This window comes from Mirounga angustirostris, unplaced genomic scaffold (assembly GCF_029215605.1).
Source record: "Mirounga angustirostris isolate CCGP_5_RB_7025 unplaced genomic scaffold, mMirAng1.0.hap1 SCAF_16, whole genome shotgun sequence".
NCBI classification, from domain to species: Eukaryota; Metazoa; Chordata; class Mammalia; order Carnivora; family Phocidae; genus Mirounga; species Mirounga angustirostris.
The window spans coordinates 29,454,524-29,470,191 of record NW_026991724.1 but is presented as its reverse complement, the minus strand read 5'-3'; the positions used below and the strand labels follow the sequence as shown (position 1 = coordinate 29,470,191).

The following is a 15,668-nucleotide window of genomic DNA, read 5'->3' as shown; positions in this document are numbered from 1 at the left end:
TTCAATTTAATCTTTCCCAGTAATCTAGTAATACATCGAAATCCCACAAACATTTAAATCTGATAATGGCTTAATCACACACTTTAAATAACAGTTGAGATAATGAAAAAATAATTCACCATTTTAAAGCCAGAGTAACTGAATTTCCCTGGTGATTGGCTTCTGTGGAGCCACTAGAGATAATACAAAGCTGGGAATTGAAAAAAGAAAAAGAAGTTCCAGCACCACGAAGAAGAGCTCTTCTGTCTTCTAAACACCTGCATTGTGCCTGGTGAGCTCATTCTTTCATTTCATCACTACCATTGCGAAGCATTGTCTTTGGAGCATGTGGCAGTGTCGTTCCAAACTGCCCATGAATTTGGGTCTTCCAGGAATTTCTTCCCATGGGTTAATTGCCTCTTCCTACTCTTCCAGGTGTCAGTCCCGAATTGCTCGAACCTTACCTGTGGATCAGAAGCCAGAATGTCGACCATATTGGGAAAAGGATGATCCTTCGATGCCTCTGCCATTCGATCTCACAGACATCGTTTCAGAACTCAGAAGTCTGCTTCTGGAAGGAAAACCCTAGAAGGAGCACAAGTCTTAGGTGCAGGAGGAAAAGTGATTTTTGGCTTCCTTCCTCCAACCTTGCCGTGGGCTTGGGCAAGGGCAGTATGGGTAGACTTGACCTTTAGATCATAGAACCTGGGTCCCCTTAGAAAGAGTAGGCCATGGAGCCCATGAATGTTAAAATGTTTAAAAATGGCACAGTGTTATAATCTGATTTGGTACGAAACAAGAACCTGCCCCCAAAATACTGTTCCCCACTTGGATTTTTCATGGGAGCCATTCAGCTCCTAAAGGCCGAGGCGGCAGGGGTGGGCTGTCTCTGGCAGATCCCAGCCTACTTTCCACCTTCCCCAGCCTTTTCAGAAACTCTAGAAGACTCTGAAGTCATCCGGGGGAAGACAGAACCTAGATACCATCCCCGCCCCCATTTCTCACCACGCCCTCTAGAGGCTGCGCTGTCCAATATGGTAGCCCGTAGCTGGGTGTGGCTTCTTAAATCCAGTTTCCATTGTAATTAAAAATTCCGTTCCTCAGCTGCTTAATAAAGCCACACGTGTCTGGTGACTCGTGTATTGGGCAACACAGAAGCAGAACATTTTCATCATTGTGGAAAGACCTGTTGGATAACGCTTCTCTAAAAAGTCTGAGAGCAGGAAATTCTCTTCTCCACTTGTCTGTAGCCACCATCCCCGTAGGTGGAAGGAATGAAAAGAGAAACGCGTCATTGGAGAGCGGCCACTGTCCCTTCTGTGAGCCTGACCTAAGTAGAAGCCCGAGTTATGAGTTCTGTACTCTGCCCCCAGGAATGAGGAGGTGGTGGAAATTAAAATACACCTGACGTCTGTCATTGGGAAGTTTCCCTGAGCTAACGAAAGAGACACAGCCCTGTTTGCATTGCTTCATGGATTTAGCCCGCACATGCATTTTTCTAGAATTCCCTCATCCATGTGTAATGACAGGTGGGATCGAGGCCCGAGGAGCCCCAGTGCCCCGTCCTGATGACATCCATGCATCAGAGAGGCGACACGTATGCCCTGGCTTTAAAGTGCCTGGATCAAAATGCGCACTGGCTCCGTGACTTTTGGCGTGTCCCTGTGCCTCAGTTTCCTTACCCATATGACGGGGATACTAAAGGCACCAACTCACAAGGGGAAGAGTAAACAGAATAACCTAGCTACAGGTGTAGAACAACTTCTGACAGGTAGTTAGCTACCCAATAAATATTAGTATTCTTCTGTATCCGTGAGCTGACCCGATGTAGGCGTCCTCCCCTCCTTCCTCTGCCCTCGTGCTGATTTTGTCTCGTGACGCCATTGTCACATCTCTCCCTTTCTGGCTTGGCTCCTGCCCTGTGGTGACCCCAGAAATCGCGAGAATAGTTAGCCCCTCACCCCAGCCCGGGGCCTTCTCTTGTAGTGGTTTACCGTAGTGTGGAAGCTGAAAGGCTCTTCTGCCCGCTGAGGGGGGCGCACGGAGAAGCAGACTCTCTCCGGCCATCAGAATCCCCCGGGTTCAAGGTGGCGTTCACATCCACGGAGCTGGCTGACCGCCAAAGGGCCGCCTGACACAGAGCGGCCAGGGCTTCGTGGTCTGGAGCCTTGGTTCCCTCGGACCATGCATGAATTCCCTGATGCCCTGAGCCCCGTCGGTGAAGGAGAGAGGGAGTGCGGGCTCATCGGGCTGTCGTGGAGATGACATGCTTTCCGGGAGGTACGGAGCGTGTGACACCGAGAAATCACAGCCCCGGGGCCCGGGCCGCGTAGCCTCTGCTGCTGTATTTACCGCCCGTGCTTGTCCTGTGTTACGTTTCATGAGGTGCCCATATTCCGGAATTGGGAGATTCCCTACAAAGTACCAACGTGTGCATTCTCTCTAGAACTCAGAACATCTAGCAGCTCTCGCCCTCCGTCCTGGCGTGGCAACGAGCTAGGTGGCGTCTTCTCGCTCTGCGGGGGGGACGTGAGCCCTCCCTGGCCCTGGGTGCTCCCTGTTATCATTTATCATCACCCTGACCCTTAGTGGTCAGCACTCTCCACACCTGCTTGCTTGCACCCCTACGGGAGAAATAGGTAATCATGTTTAGTGCTTTCCCCCATGTGTGTATTACTCTTGAGCTCTATTTGTGGACTCCTTGTAGTAATGTCTTGTACGTGATAAAACATTCATAAACAATAAAAATATTAAAAGGATAAGATAAGAAACTGAGAGAGGTCCTGCTCTTTTCCGCTCGCAACGCTAGTGGGTGGGCCTGCTTCCTTGGCTTGGGTAGGGTTAGGCAGAGATGGTTCTCGAAGTCCTCCGGGCGGGGCCAGGTGATGCACTGCCAGGGTGGGAGAAACCACTACCTAGAGTGAATCCGAAAGGTGAGATCTCATTTTCGCAGAAGAGGTGATGGCTTTCAGCAAGGGTGAGCTCGGCGTGGGTGAGGATGACGTATGCTCTGCGGGGAGGTGTCAGGTGGGTAGAAGGAGGGAGACAATATGAAGGGGGCTATGGGGGGGCAGTGGCCATCAGCTCAGTTCCTGCAAGGCCAAAGGAAGGCCTGTTGCCCCTGACAGCTAGGGGAGGACTTTCCTGGGAACATGGGCCACCTGTGGGGTTGAGGGAGTGGACAGCCCCCAGACCACCTGGAATCAGCAGGCCCCCCACCCCTTGCTTCCTGCCCGGCTTGCCCACCCCCTGGTCCCAGCTCTCTGGAGAGGTCCCGATGCACTAAGATGCTCCTGACCTCCCCTCCCTACTGCCCTCCCACAAACCTTCCTTGACCACCTAGCACCGCTCAGCGGGCTTGGTGAGCCCTGGACGTCCAAGGACCCGTCCCTGCCTTCCAAGGGCTCCTCTGTGCCAACCCCCATACCGAGTGCTGGGGACACGCAGTGACCAAAATAGTAGGGAGACAGACGGTAAACCAGCAAATCAGTAACAAGACGGTTTCAGATGGTCGTAAGTGCTGGAAGGGAGCCCACTGGGTGAGGTAGGGGACACAGCGTTGCTGGGGACTAACGAAGGGTGGCTCAGATCAGGAGGTCAGGGAAAGCAGGGGACAGGGACGTGCACAGGAAAGTGCGGCAGTCAGGTGCCAAGGAAGAAACCGGCCACTCTCGTGGCCGAAGCAGGGTAACCAGGAGTGGGGGAGATGCAGCCTGGGGGGCGCGTGGACCTGGTTCCAGGCACCGGAGAAACACCCACGGGGTCCACGTGAGATGGTGCCGGCTAGCCCGGACTCCAGGGTCTCCCCGAGAGAGCAGACGGTCCGTCCAAAGGCACAGCGTTCTAACTGGGACTCCCACGCGCTGGCCGAGACCTTGAGATGGGGAGGTTGTGCTGGGGGCCCCTCTGGGTGCATGAGGGGTGCCCCGCCCTGCTGCCTCACCCCAGCAGCTCCTGCGGCCCCAGCTTCCCTGTCAGGGGAGCTTGCTAGACAGAAAAGAGCGGGGTCATGGCATCACTTGTGACACAATTTTAGTAATAAGCTTCTAAATCCGTCACCAACTGAATTGAGGGATGTTGGAAATGAGATTCCACAGGCCCTATTTAATGGACACCCCACCTTCAGCAGAAGGGTTTTTGCCTGTTTCAGGGGAAGGTTATTTTCGAATGCAACTGGTTTTGGTTTTTTTTTTTTTTCCCTTCCCTGCTCTAGTTAAGACTGATTTTACCACTGGGCAAATTGCATACATTTGGATCCATGCCACGCTAAATACTGTTTATTCTGGAGATCTGTCAGAGGCAAGTGCATGGAAGACAGGGGGATTCTTATTTGAAAAGGCAATTCTCCTTCCAACAGCTTGAGCAGGAGAGGAGAGAGCGGATCAGGATGTGCTGATGTGGTAATGCCATTTATCCCGTTTGCCTTTGTTACTTTGTGATTAAATGGTATTTTTAATTAAGTCTCATTGAGAGCCATAGGTACCACGGTGGTGAAATCAATTTGACAACCATAAAGGGGGAGGAAAGGCCCGGTTGTGCTGTTGGGAGCGGCCGCAGGGACGCCAGGCCGCCGTAGAAGCTGGGGTGGGGAAGGGGAGAGGCGGGAGAGGCGCAGGTAATGACTTCCTGCAGGACTGGGGCACCTGCAGCTGCTGGGACCCGGAGGCCGGCTTCCCCGGCTGCCAGGAAAGGATACACCGGCCTCTCTCGCACTCACCGGAGAGACCCCCATATGTTCCCGGGCCGACTGGGGGCCCCAGGAAAGCGTCTGCAGGGTCTGCTTCTCTGCCGGACTCTTACTAGTAAAGAGAAAGCCTGTGTCCAGCGCCCCGTGCGTACTGCAGCCTGGCTCCCCGGCAGCCCTGCCCACAGCCCTTCACCCCCAGCCCCTTCGCACAGGTCGAAAACGCGTCTCCTCTGCGCCCCCGTTCGATTTATCCCGCTAGCATCGATCAGCTTTCCTTCTGATTCCTGGGTGGCAGTCGAGGCTTCTGGCTGCTGGCTTCCCCACTTTGAATCCTGGTCCTGTGTGTGACCCAAAGGCTACCATCCTTTCGAACCTGTGTTTTCTTATCTACAAAATGGGGATCATAGTAATGGATCTACCACCTGATGTCGTTGTGTAGATTTGATACTGTGCATAGGGGCGCCTGGGGGGCTCAGTCGGTGAAGCGGCTGCCTTCTGCTCGGGTCATGATCCTGGGGTCCTGGGATCGAGCCCCGCATCGGGCTCCTTGCTCAGCGGGGCGTCTGATTCTCCCTCTGTCTCTATCTCAAATAAATAAAATCTTTAAAAATAATACTGTGCATACAAAGTGCCTGGAGTAGCAGGTCTTCAGTGAGGCATGAGCTATAATGTTTGTTATCCCAGTTTCCTATGATAACCATGGTAGCTTTGGGACTTGGGCAAGTCCCTTGACCTCTCTATGCCCCAGTCTTTGTGTATTTAACGGGATGATGGTAACGCCTAGCTCACTGGGTCGCGCTGTCACCAAGGTCGCTCACGTTAAGTGATTCACATCGCGTCTCGTCCTTCGTGCCAGAGTAACACGTGACCGCCTCCATGTTCCCATTTGCCCCTCACAGCTTCCGTTTTTTTCCTAGGCAGATGGCTTGGAACTTTTTATAAATGAGATCCTATGAAAAATGATTCTCCAGTCCTGCCATTACTCCAGCAGGATTAGGTCACCCACTGCAATTTGAGATTTGCTTAAAAAATTCTTGCCATCACCTTCTAATGGATGATCTGTGTACAACAATTGTTTATTGACTCTGAATGTCTGAGCACCAGGGTCAGTCTGTTTCAAGGGGAGGGAAGCCTTAATTAACTCCCAGCCTTAGACTCAGTGATTCTTTTCCAATGATGCAGTTCATGACTTGGCTTGCATTTACTTTTCATCAGTCCTGAAAGAATCGAGGTAAAATAGTTTCCTCCGCACATGTGTGTCAGGCTAAATGGATAACAGCAGATACAGATCTGTTTTCCTGTCTGCACCTGCCTTTAGACAAAATTCATCAATTTTACAAAAGCCACTGACTAAACATGGCACCAATACAAATGAAGTGGCTTCCAGCGTGGGGGGTTTCCTGTTGCTTTTAATCGGGTAAGTGCGGTGGCTTCCTGCAGAGCCATGGCAAGTGCCGAGCGCGTGGGGACCGGAAGGTCAAGGCCATGCTGCGGGAAGTTTAGGAGAAGCCCAGTGGTGGTTCCGGACCCTGTGCGCTCTGAGCCATTCGGACCAGCTTAGTTAGCGACGGTCCACGCTCAGGCCCTCTGCAGCCTTGCCCGGTGTTAGAGATGAAAGAAAAGACCAGGGATCAGCATGCCCTTTAGCGGTGCCCATGTTCAAGGGCATCCTGCTTGCCCTTCCCAGCTTCTGGAACAAGGAGAGGGTCGGCAAGCAGAATCAAACCCCTCGGGAGAAGCTTCTGGGCACTGCGCGGGGCACCCCGGATGGAGACGGCCTGTAAACGCTGAAGCCCCGTGCAAAGGCAAGGAAGCAAGATTATGATTATTCTGTGAGATCGGTTGGATTCGGGTGGGCAACGGAAGGACTGGCGTACATTTCCATCAGCTTCCCTCCTGCAAGGCCAGAGTAACACAGCAGCAGTGCTCGGCTCACAGTGCGGACCCCCCACAGGCGGCTAGAACATGGGGGGAGTGTGAACGCCTTCTGCACACTAGTCTCAAAGAACAGTGTCACGGCCCCTTTTGAAAGTTTTTCAGACCCCACAGCGCCTGGGTGGCTCAGTCGGTTAAAAGGTTAAACAGCTGACTCTTGACCTCAAGCTCAGGTCTTGATCTCAGGGTTGTGAATTCAAGCCACACCCAGCATGGAGTCTACTTAAAAAAAAAAAAAAAAAAAAGTTAAATCTGTTTTCAGATCCCATGCATCCTGCAAAAATTCCCATACCTGCAGATAGGTATGTTCAGCGCCAGGGCACTGAGATGGAGGGAGCATGCTTTCTTTAGTTTCTTTGCAAAACTGTCATCCCCTGCTGAAAACCCCGCCCGTCCTTCCCAATAGGGAATCCCATTTTTCACTTTGGAGTGCGCACAGTTAACCTCGCAACCCCAGCACCCCAGAAGGGCTGAGTCAGTTTCTCAGAGCAGCTCAAGCTACCCCTCATAACTCGTCCAGCACAGAAAACTGGTCCTCTGGTCACCCTCCTGCCCCCCGCCCCCCAACGCTTCAGACAGAGATTTCCAGTTGATTACGCCTTGATTAGAGCCGGGGAAAAAGCAGGCCAGGTATATAGGATTCCCATTGTCCTCCCCTCCGCGGCTCCCGAGCAGGGTCAGGCGGAGCGGCCCCTCGGTGAGCATGTGAACAATCAAGCGCTGTTTACCATGGACGTTTAGTTTTCTTTTCTCGAAATCAAAACAGAGTTTAGTAGGCAGCGTATTTCATACATGCCTCTTGATCAATGGAATGATCTGTCAGAAGCCATTAGAGCTCCCATTAGCTTGAATGCATTCAAAGCTAAACTATTGGATCATTGAAGGGCCACAGTGATTGTTTTTAATATACTGTACATTGATTTCTCCCTGTGAGCAGGAACATAAGTTTGAAACTAACTGTGTATGACTAAGGCTTCATTTGCTGTCTCCAGTTCTCTGTGAAAAGCATGGTTTCACTTCGACCAGAAATGTCTGTGTATAGTTTTTAAAGAGATGCAGACCCTGTTAGAGTTCCCAAGGTTTAGACTGGGGCGGGTTGTTATTATTATTTTTTTTTTCCCGAGCTTTCTCCCGTTTCTTTGTGCCCATTAAGTGAGTTGTGCGTGCAGAATGGGAGAGGCATCCCTGCCAAGGACCTCAAGTGAAAGGCAGTGGGGGAAATTTTTCTGAAAGCATGAAGCCCCAGCTGAGGCCAACATCGAAGTGAATTTGACAGCCTTGGGCCAGCAAAAGTCTGCCAACGCAGAGCAGCGGAAGTGTGGCTCTGTCAGGGGCCTCCTCACTGGGGCAAAACTCGTTGAGCTCAAGGTGGAAGAGGCAGGTGGGGAAGCGAGAGCTAAGGCCCCGGGCCTGCCTTGGGCTGCCATATTGCCAACACTTGGTTGACTCATCTTTTCCACCTTAGCCGAAACGGATCCTTCGAACACTTGTTGATGCCCTCCTAAATACCAAACTCTGTGCTAGGTAGAGACACAATGTCCCTGTCCTGCTCTTAACCAGCATTTCCAATCTCAGCCCCTTGCTCATCTGAATCCAGAGCCTGAGAATAAGGAGTTTGGCCAAAGAAGCCATACTTACCACATTTGCAAAGGCCTATCTCCCAAAGAGAAGTGTTTACACATCGCACCCATTTTACAGATGGAGTAGTTAAAGCCCAGATGGGAGAAATTATGTTATTTAAGGCAAATTCTAGGAATTGGATTTCAAGCTCCTGGTGTGTACTAAGATTTGGGAAAAATATGAACATTCTTGGACCCGCCTCCCAAATAAACCCAAATATGTTGAAGAAGAAGACAGTTCCAGATGGCTCACAAAAACAAGAAAGGCCTACCCCTCCAATTCCAGCCCAGAAAGAAGAAATGTTGTTAGTCGGAAAATAGTTTGTGTGCCATTCATCCTTTTTCCCTGGGGCCCCAAAGGTCCACGAAAGTTTGGTGATTTTGAACTACCCAAACAGGCCCTTGGAATTCATGGTGCAGGATATTAAAATCAAAGAGGCCAAGATGGATCACCCAAACACACAGGTCAAGCAAAAGTCCCAGTAGTAAAATCTAGAGCAGGAGTCAGCAAATTGCAGCCTACGGCCAAATCTGGCCTGTCCCTTGTTTTTATAAAATGACGTTGTATGGGAAAAGAAGCATTCGAGGGCAACTCTATGAAGGGGCGAAACAGAATCAAGAGCCAAACCCAAGGCTCTTCCTGAAGTAAAGATGCCTGCGTGATGCAGGCCGGGGGAGGCCATCCCGAGGGAGTGGACAGCGGCCCCTTGGCTTTCAGGTTTGGGCATCTCGACTCCGCAGAGGACAGGTCTGCAGGGGAGCAAGCCCAGCCTGAGCTTCTAAGTAGAACTGCCGAGCAGACAGGCAAAGGATCTTGTCTGGGTGCTCCTGAGGCCTCTGCTCCTATAGCAGGGCTGGGAATGATTCTAATGCCTCATTAGGAGAGGTCGTGATCTGGTCTCTGATTTTTTGTTCTTCCGGGGATGGGGGGTGGGAGGGGGGTGTCTCTGCTCTCCAACTTACCGGGCTGACTAATGTGTCATTATAAAGGGTCAGGAGAACCCTGTTGCTCTTCTCCTGCAATTGACTTCCTACCCAGGAGCCTCTGGCTCTTAGCGTTTCCGAGAAGGAATTCCAAATTGCTCATTTACCTTCTGACGTGAGAGTTGAAACCAAGTTGCCAAGTGTCCATGGATGTGTTCTCCATCCCTTGATGCGCTGTTCTGTTCTTTCCACCTCCGAAAGCTTCTACTGTCCAGACTCTGCAGGAGTGCCCCGGGTCCTTCCTTCCCCGTGGCCTCTCTTGCCACCCGGATCCTTGACTCACTTGTAAGTCACTCCATGTGGACCATTTTTGCTCGTTCTGTCACCGGAGAGTTTAGGAATATGATTTTACTTGTCAGATTTGGCTTCCTTAGTGGACTATCAAATACTGGAGGGAAGAGCTCACAGCATCGAATCTTCCATTTTAGTGCATTCTGTCAAACTCAGAATAACACTCCCTACCCCCAGATCAGTTAGTATTTATTGGCTACCAATCCACCGAACTTTTATCCGACACATAGGAAGGACTCAGTGAGCACCCCTTGGCCGGCTGTTAGAGGGAAATGAGTCTGATCATCACCCTACGGTAGTATCTCCACTAGGACTTTCTGGCCACAGCTTGCAACCTACCCCTAACCTCTCCCCCAAGCCTCACCTCCCCAAACTTGCTTCTCCCCTTTGTTCCTGCCACACCCGATGTTGTACGACATCCTGAATCCTTCCGTGGCTCTGATGCTGTGTCTTAGGTATGCTGGCATGAGCCCAGCGGACCTCAATGGCAGGCAGAGGACCAAGCTGAGCCTGGGTGGGGCCGGGGAGAATTTGGCCAGCAACATTCATGTGCCAAAGAGGCATTCGATCAAGGAGGTGCCGGGAGGGTAGCCAAGGCATCAGAGCTGGTGGTTGGGGCTTGGAAGCAGGGGTCTACAGGAGGCCAAGGAAGCAGCCCAAGGAAGGAGCAAGGCAAGGCCTCCTCCAAGCAGGGGGCACTCAGTGGGGACCCAGGCCCAGCAATGTCTCCAGAGAGCAAAATCACAAACAACAAGCCACCTTGGCCCATGGAGGTTGAGGGAAGGCTGGAAGACCTCGGCGGACATGGACCTGGAGCCGTGGGCTCGGGTTGACAATTTCAGACCCCACTGGCCTGGGGTCATAAGGCCAGCAAGACACTGCTGTCAAATCATTGACATTTAACCCAGGTATGCGTGCTCGGCAAACACAAACATAAGGGCAGAACGGCCTGATGATTCCCTCCCCAAATTACACTCGGTGGGTACACAGCCCGGGGTGGAAGGAGACAGGACCAGCGTCTCTGTTCCCTCATTCCGGAAGTTACCACGTGGCTTAAATCACAAGCCGGCTGCTACACCTGGTGTTCCGCTGTAAAACCACAGAGAGGACATGCAGGTGGTGAATGAGCCCATGACAAGATGGCCAATAGCATTTGCCATTAGAGAAATGCAAATAAGACTGCAAGATGTACCCCTATGCGTCTATGACAATGGCTGCCATTTTATTTCATTTTTAAGATTTTACTTATTTATTTATCTATTTGAGAGAGAGAGAGGCTGCAAGCGTGAGCAGTTGGAGGGGCAAAGGGAGAAAGAATCCCAAGCAGACTCTCCACTGAGCGCAGAGCCCGATGTGGGGCTTGATCTCACGACCCTGAGATCATGACCTGAGCTGAGGTCCAGAGTTGGACGCTTAACTGACTGAGCCACCCAGGCGCCCCTATGGCTGCCATTTTAAAAGTAGTGGTAACACCTAATGCTGGCAAGAATGCAGAGAAACTGGATCCCTTGTCCACTGCTGGTGGGAACGTAAGAAGCCGCAGCCGCTCTGAAAAAGAGTTGGGCAGTTTCTTATAAAACTAAGCATGCCGTTAGCATGCGACCTGGCAATTGCGCTCTTGACCCTTTGTCGCCCAGGAGGGAAATCTATATTCACACAAAACCTGTATGCACATGATCATAGCTATTATTCATAATAGCCCCAAAATATAAACAACCTTCCGGGAGTGAATAAACATCAGTACATCCACGCCATGGAATACTACTGAGCAATAAAAAAGCAATCAACTATCAATACACACAACAACTTGGATGGATCTCAGGGGACTTATGCTGATCACAAAATCCAATCTGTTATATGCTGGAAATGTGTATAAATAAACGATTCCATCTATTATATAACCTTCCCGAGCTAACAGAAGTATAGAGCTGGAGAATGGCTTGATGGTTGCTAGAGGTGAGGGATGAGAAGGTGGGGCTTCTCGGGGGCAGCACGGGGGAGCCACGTGGTGCTGGAACAGCTCTGTACCTTGATCGTGGTGGTCACATGAAGCTACACAGGTGACACGATTGTTGAGAACTGTCTGTGTGCACGCACCCACGCACGCACAACCCCCCCCATGGAACTGGAATCACCTCTCAGCTCTGTCGGTTTCTTGGCTTTGATGTCCTGTATCAGTTGTATGAGATGTTACAATCTGGGAAGACTGGCTGGGACTCCCTGTACATTTTTTTTTTTTTTTGCAACTTTTTGTGAGTCTGTAATTGTTCCAAAATAAAAAGTTAAAGTTAAACAGGGGCGCCTGGCTGGCTCAGTTGGTAGAGCATGTGACTCTGGATCTCGGGATTGTGAGTTCAATCCCTAACAGGGACCTAGAGCTTACTTTAAAAAAAAATTAAACAAAAAGACAAAATAAAAGACAGTGTGCCAATTTCCAACATGGCGCCCCCGTAGGGGACTCCTAGGAGGAGTTGTACATGATTTCGTGTGTGGATCCCTCCTAAGAGGGGACTCCACGCCTGAAGCACAAAGCTCGCTCCTGCTTGTACCTCAGGACAACGCCCACCCTGCAGGAACCAACTTCCCCTGGGCTTTGCTGCTGTATCCTCATGAATCCTGCCAGAAGGAGACCCATCTGCCCCCACTCATTGGCAGGAGACTTTGACCTTTTGTCATCTGAAATGGCCTATGGGATGCACGGGCCGAGGCTGAGCTCCTAAGCGTCCTGGGAACCCTGTGGCTGGGGACCCAGCTAGGAGCTGGCAGAGACAGAATTCAAACCCAGGCAGTCCGGCTCCAGAGCCGGGGAGCACTGACCCTCCGTCTCTCCCAGCTTGACCTTAGCACCATTTTTCAGTTCCGCCCAGGTTCTTGGTTCCACCAGCCATGAAAGACACTGGGGCCTAGTAAAGACAGGAGGCAGAGTTCCTCCCAGCCACGGCCATCTGAGAGGCATGCACTCTAGCACAGTGGTTAGAGACCTGAGCTCGGGGGCGGGGGGGAATGTGACCCAGATTCCAGTCCCAGCTGACGTCCCCTCCGCACGCACACAACACACACAACGCACACCAGCATGACCGCGCACAAGTTGCTTAACATCTCTGTGCCCCCTTTTCCCTTCTTCTGATTGGGGCTCCTAAGAGCACCCACAACATAGCGTTGTTTGAGGGTTAAAAAAGAGACAGAGAAAAAGGACACAAAGCTTTGAGCACAATGCAAGGCTCCCCGCAATTGCTCAAAAGAGAGAAACGTAGCTTTTCCAATGAGAAACTTTGCTCTTTGGTGCTGGGTGGTTACTATTTGGGATCCAGGGGCAGTTTCTTAATGAGCCTTATTGTATAAAAGAGCAATTTCTGATCTCTGATGAAAAACAAAGGTGCTATCTCATGAATCCCCCAGTTTGAAAGCAGTCCATGCCCTTCGTAGCTTGGAGGCGATCCCAGGAACACGACCCCTCTGAATGAACTGGACGAGTGAACAGCTTTCAGAGATCAGGTCTACATGAGAAGGGGGATCTAGGAGGAGGATCACCTGTAGAGATGACGGGGATGCTAAAGGCACATCGATTCTTAAACTATTCTAGAAGCTCCCCTGGTAGGGTTTTGGAGTGAAATTGATGGATAACACCACCCCCCAAATTTTTTAAAGAGTATTTTAAAATTTGTGTTCAACTTCACAGAAAACTGGAGGAAGCTTTTATATTTGTTCTCACCTCTCTGAACTCATCTCCTATGACTCTGTCCACCCCCACTCTCCACCCCTGCCATCTCTGTCTGCACTGTTCACTTTGGCTTCCCTGCACCAAGGAATCACCACGGGGCCTTTGCCCTGGCTCTTTGGTCTGCCGGCACTCTTCTCCCAGATATCCACGCAGCTCCCTCACCTTCTTAGACTCTTCCTCCACTGTCACCTTCAAGTGAGGCCTTTCTTGACCCCCTTCTATTTAATGTCTCTGACATCGGGATGCAGCAGTGACATGTCATAGTTGAATTTGCAGGGTTTTAGTTCTTCTTTCTTAATGATACATAAAATAGTCTTGCACCTTATCATCAAGGGCATCTTTGAACTGACAAAATATGGTGTTTAAAATTCCCACCTCCCATTTATTCTCAAGTACAGGTTTCAGCTGGACTATTGATAAAGATAATAATGTACATTCTTAACCTGCGATAAAAGGATTCCATTTGGGGTCAGCTAACAGTGGGTGGGGGCATCGCGTGTGCAGTTGGTTCTAAGTGCATCTGTGCTGGAGGGAGGGAAATGTTTTCATTTCTTTATGATTCTTGCTATTCTCTTTAGAATCTTTTCCTTGTCTTCCCTCGGTTTCTCTTTCTCTCATGCTTGCTGGGGGGATTTCTTTTCTCGCGCGAATGTTATAAACAACAATAAGGCAAAACCTTCCCAGTGACTCGGTCTTTGAAAACTGACATCAAGGTGAATGTCTAGAGGAAATCTGGGGCTGCCACGGGCAGTTTGCATTTAAACAAGTTGTGACTTTGATTTAAGAATTTGGCTTGATGGGTAATATATCCAAGGTAGGAGATGGTGTGTATATCCTGTTTCCATCAGAAATATCAAGTTCTGTGTGTGATGTGTTTATTTCTCTGAGTGGTTATGTATTTAATAAATAATGTGTTTCAGTGGGGTATTATTTTCATCTCGGTGTTTAATACCTCCACAATATGTCTCGGATTCGGGGTTGAGCGGCACCTCATAAATTATGAGCTGTTATTAGCTGCTTTCTGGTTACATCTTAATTATCAAGGCTGAAAAGAGAGGGCAGACTTTTATAAGCATTCATATTTTCTGTTTACAAGGCTTTTACTGGCGTCTAATAAATTTAATTACCTCTAATAAGAAGAGGAAATGAAGTTCTATTTAGCAAATTCATAGCTTTGAAATGCATCTTGTAGCTTTATGAGCTCAGCAAGCTCCAGGAAGGTGAAAGCCGGTGAAGGAGCTGTTGCGAGGTTAAACTAACTGCAAAACTGTTAAATTATTTTTTGTTTCCATTTTATTGCTTCACCTCCAGGGTAAACTTCAGGCTACCTGATAAAGCAGCCTCGCAGGAACTTAAACTTTCCATGCCTTACCCCACGGGGCCGAAGCAGATTCCTGGATTAAAGGTGCATTTTTCAGACATAATGTGAAATTTGGGAAATTGATCGTGCGTTGACCTACTTATTTCCAGGAGCTGTTCATTCCTGACTCCTTTGTTTTGCTCATATTATAAATCTATTGTTCTTTTAGGAGGGCTCCCTGCTGCTAAGGGGGTGGAGGGGGGAGTCAGTGCCGTAAAGACGAGACGTGGGGTGCCAGCCCCTCTGTCATCTGAAATGAAATCCACAATGAACTGGACTCGGGCTGCGGAAAAGACAGATGACTCAGATCAACCACTTCCTGTGGAGGGTGGAGGGTGGGAACACGAAGACTCCCGGCTTATCGAGATCGTGTTTGGGGAAGCGGGATCCTATAAAATATTTAAAGCCTTATTTTATAGGCTATCAGATGGTTAATTTGGATTTATTTTCTTGGTCAGCTATCTTCCCAGATGACCCTTTCAGGCATTTTGCTTTTCATTTATTGTTGTAGATGAGCAGAGAAGTTTCTGGCTCTGCCTCCTCTCCCCAAAGTGTGCCCACCTGTCTTGTCACCAGTCAATGAACAGACAGCGCTTCCCGAACTGATTTGGAAGCTTGTCTTTTTAATATTCTAAATTCTAATTTTTAAAGGAGAATCACCTTGAGCCTGTTTAAAGGGATGAAGGGAGACTACGGCGTACAGGATGAGATTGAAGAATTCAGGAAAGCTCAGATATGCTCGAAGAAGTCTTGTTTCTGAAAGGGAGGGAATTGGGTTGAACCCCAGAGATTCCTCTTGAGGGGAGACCGGCGGGTCCACATGAGTAGCATGAAGGTGATGTAACAGGAGCTTGGAGAGTTCGCATCTGAAGGCCTCCGTTTTCTCTGTGAAGGAGGAGGCAGACATTTGCTGAGGGCAGCAATAGAGAAGGATGTTGGTAGGATGTGATTCAGTGAGGGAGAAGGTTTTGATTAAAGGGAGGTGGAGGAGCATCTGGAAGAATGGTGGAGTTTGTCCAGTACGTCCATAACCTGGGTGCTCCTCATCATCATGGCAGGCCGCCATCTTCCCTTGTGGGTCACGGCAATCTG

The 15,668-nt window shown here is 50.0% G+C and overlaps 1 protein-coding gene across 3 annotated transcripts in view; it reads left to right on the top strand.

The window, feature by feature from the left end:
- The window catches only part of FTO (FTO alpha-ketoglutarate dependent dioxygenase), a 415,205-nt gene that overhangs the window by 370,358 nt on the left and 29,179 nt on the right, over positions 1-15,668 (top strand). For 2 of the 3 annotated variants that reach the window (XM_064580797.1, XM_045891109.3), the window contains one exon: positions 415-2,750. The exons of the other annotated variant lie outside the window; for it this stretch is intronic. In XM_064580797.1, coding sequence (XP_064436867.1) covers positions 415-489 — 75 coding nt within the window. In that variant the 3' untranslated portion in view covers positions 490-2,750. Of the gene's footprint in view, positions 1-414; positions 2,751-15,668 lie in introns of those variants that run through there. 3 annotated transcript variants of the gene reach the window in all.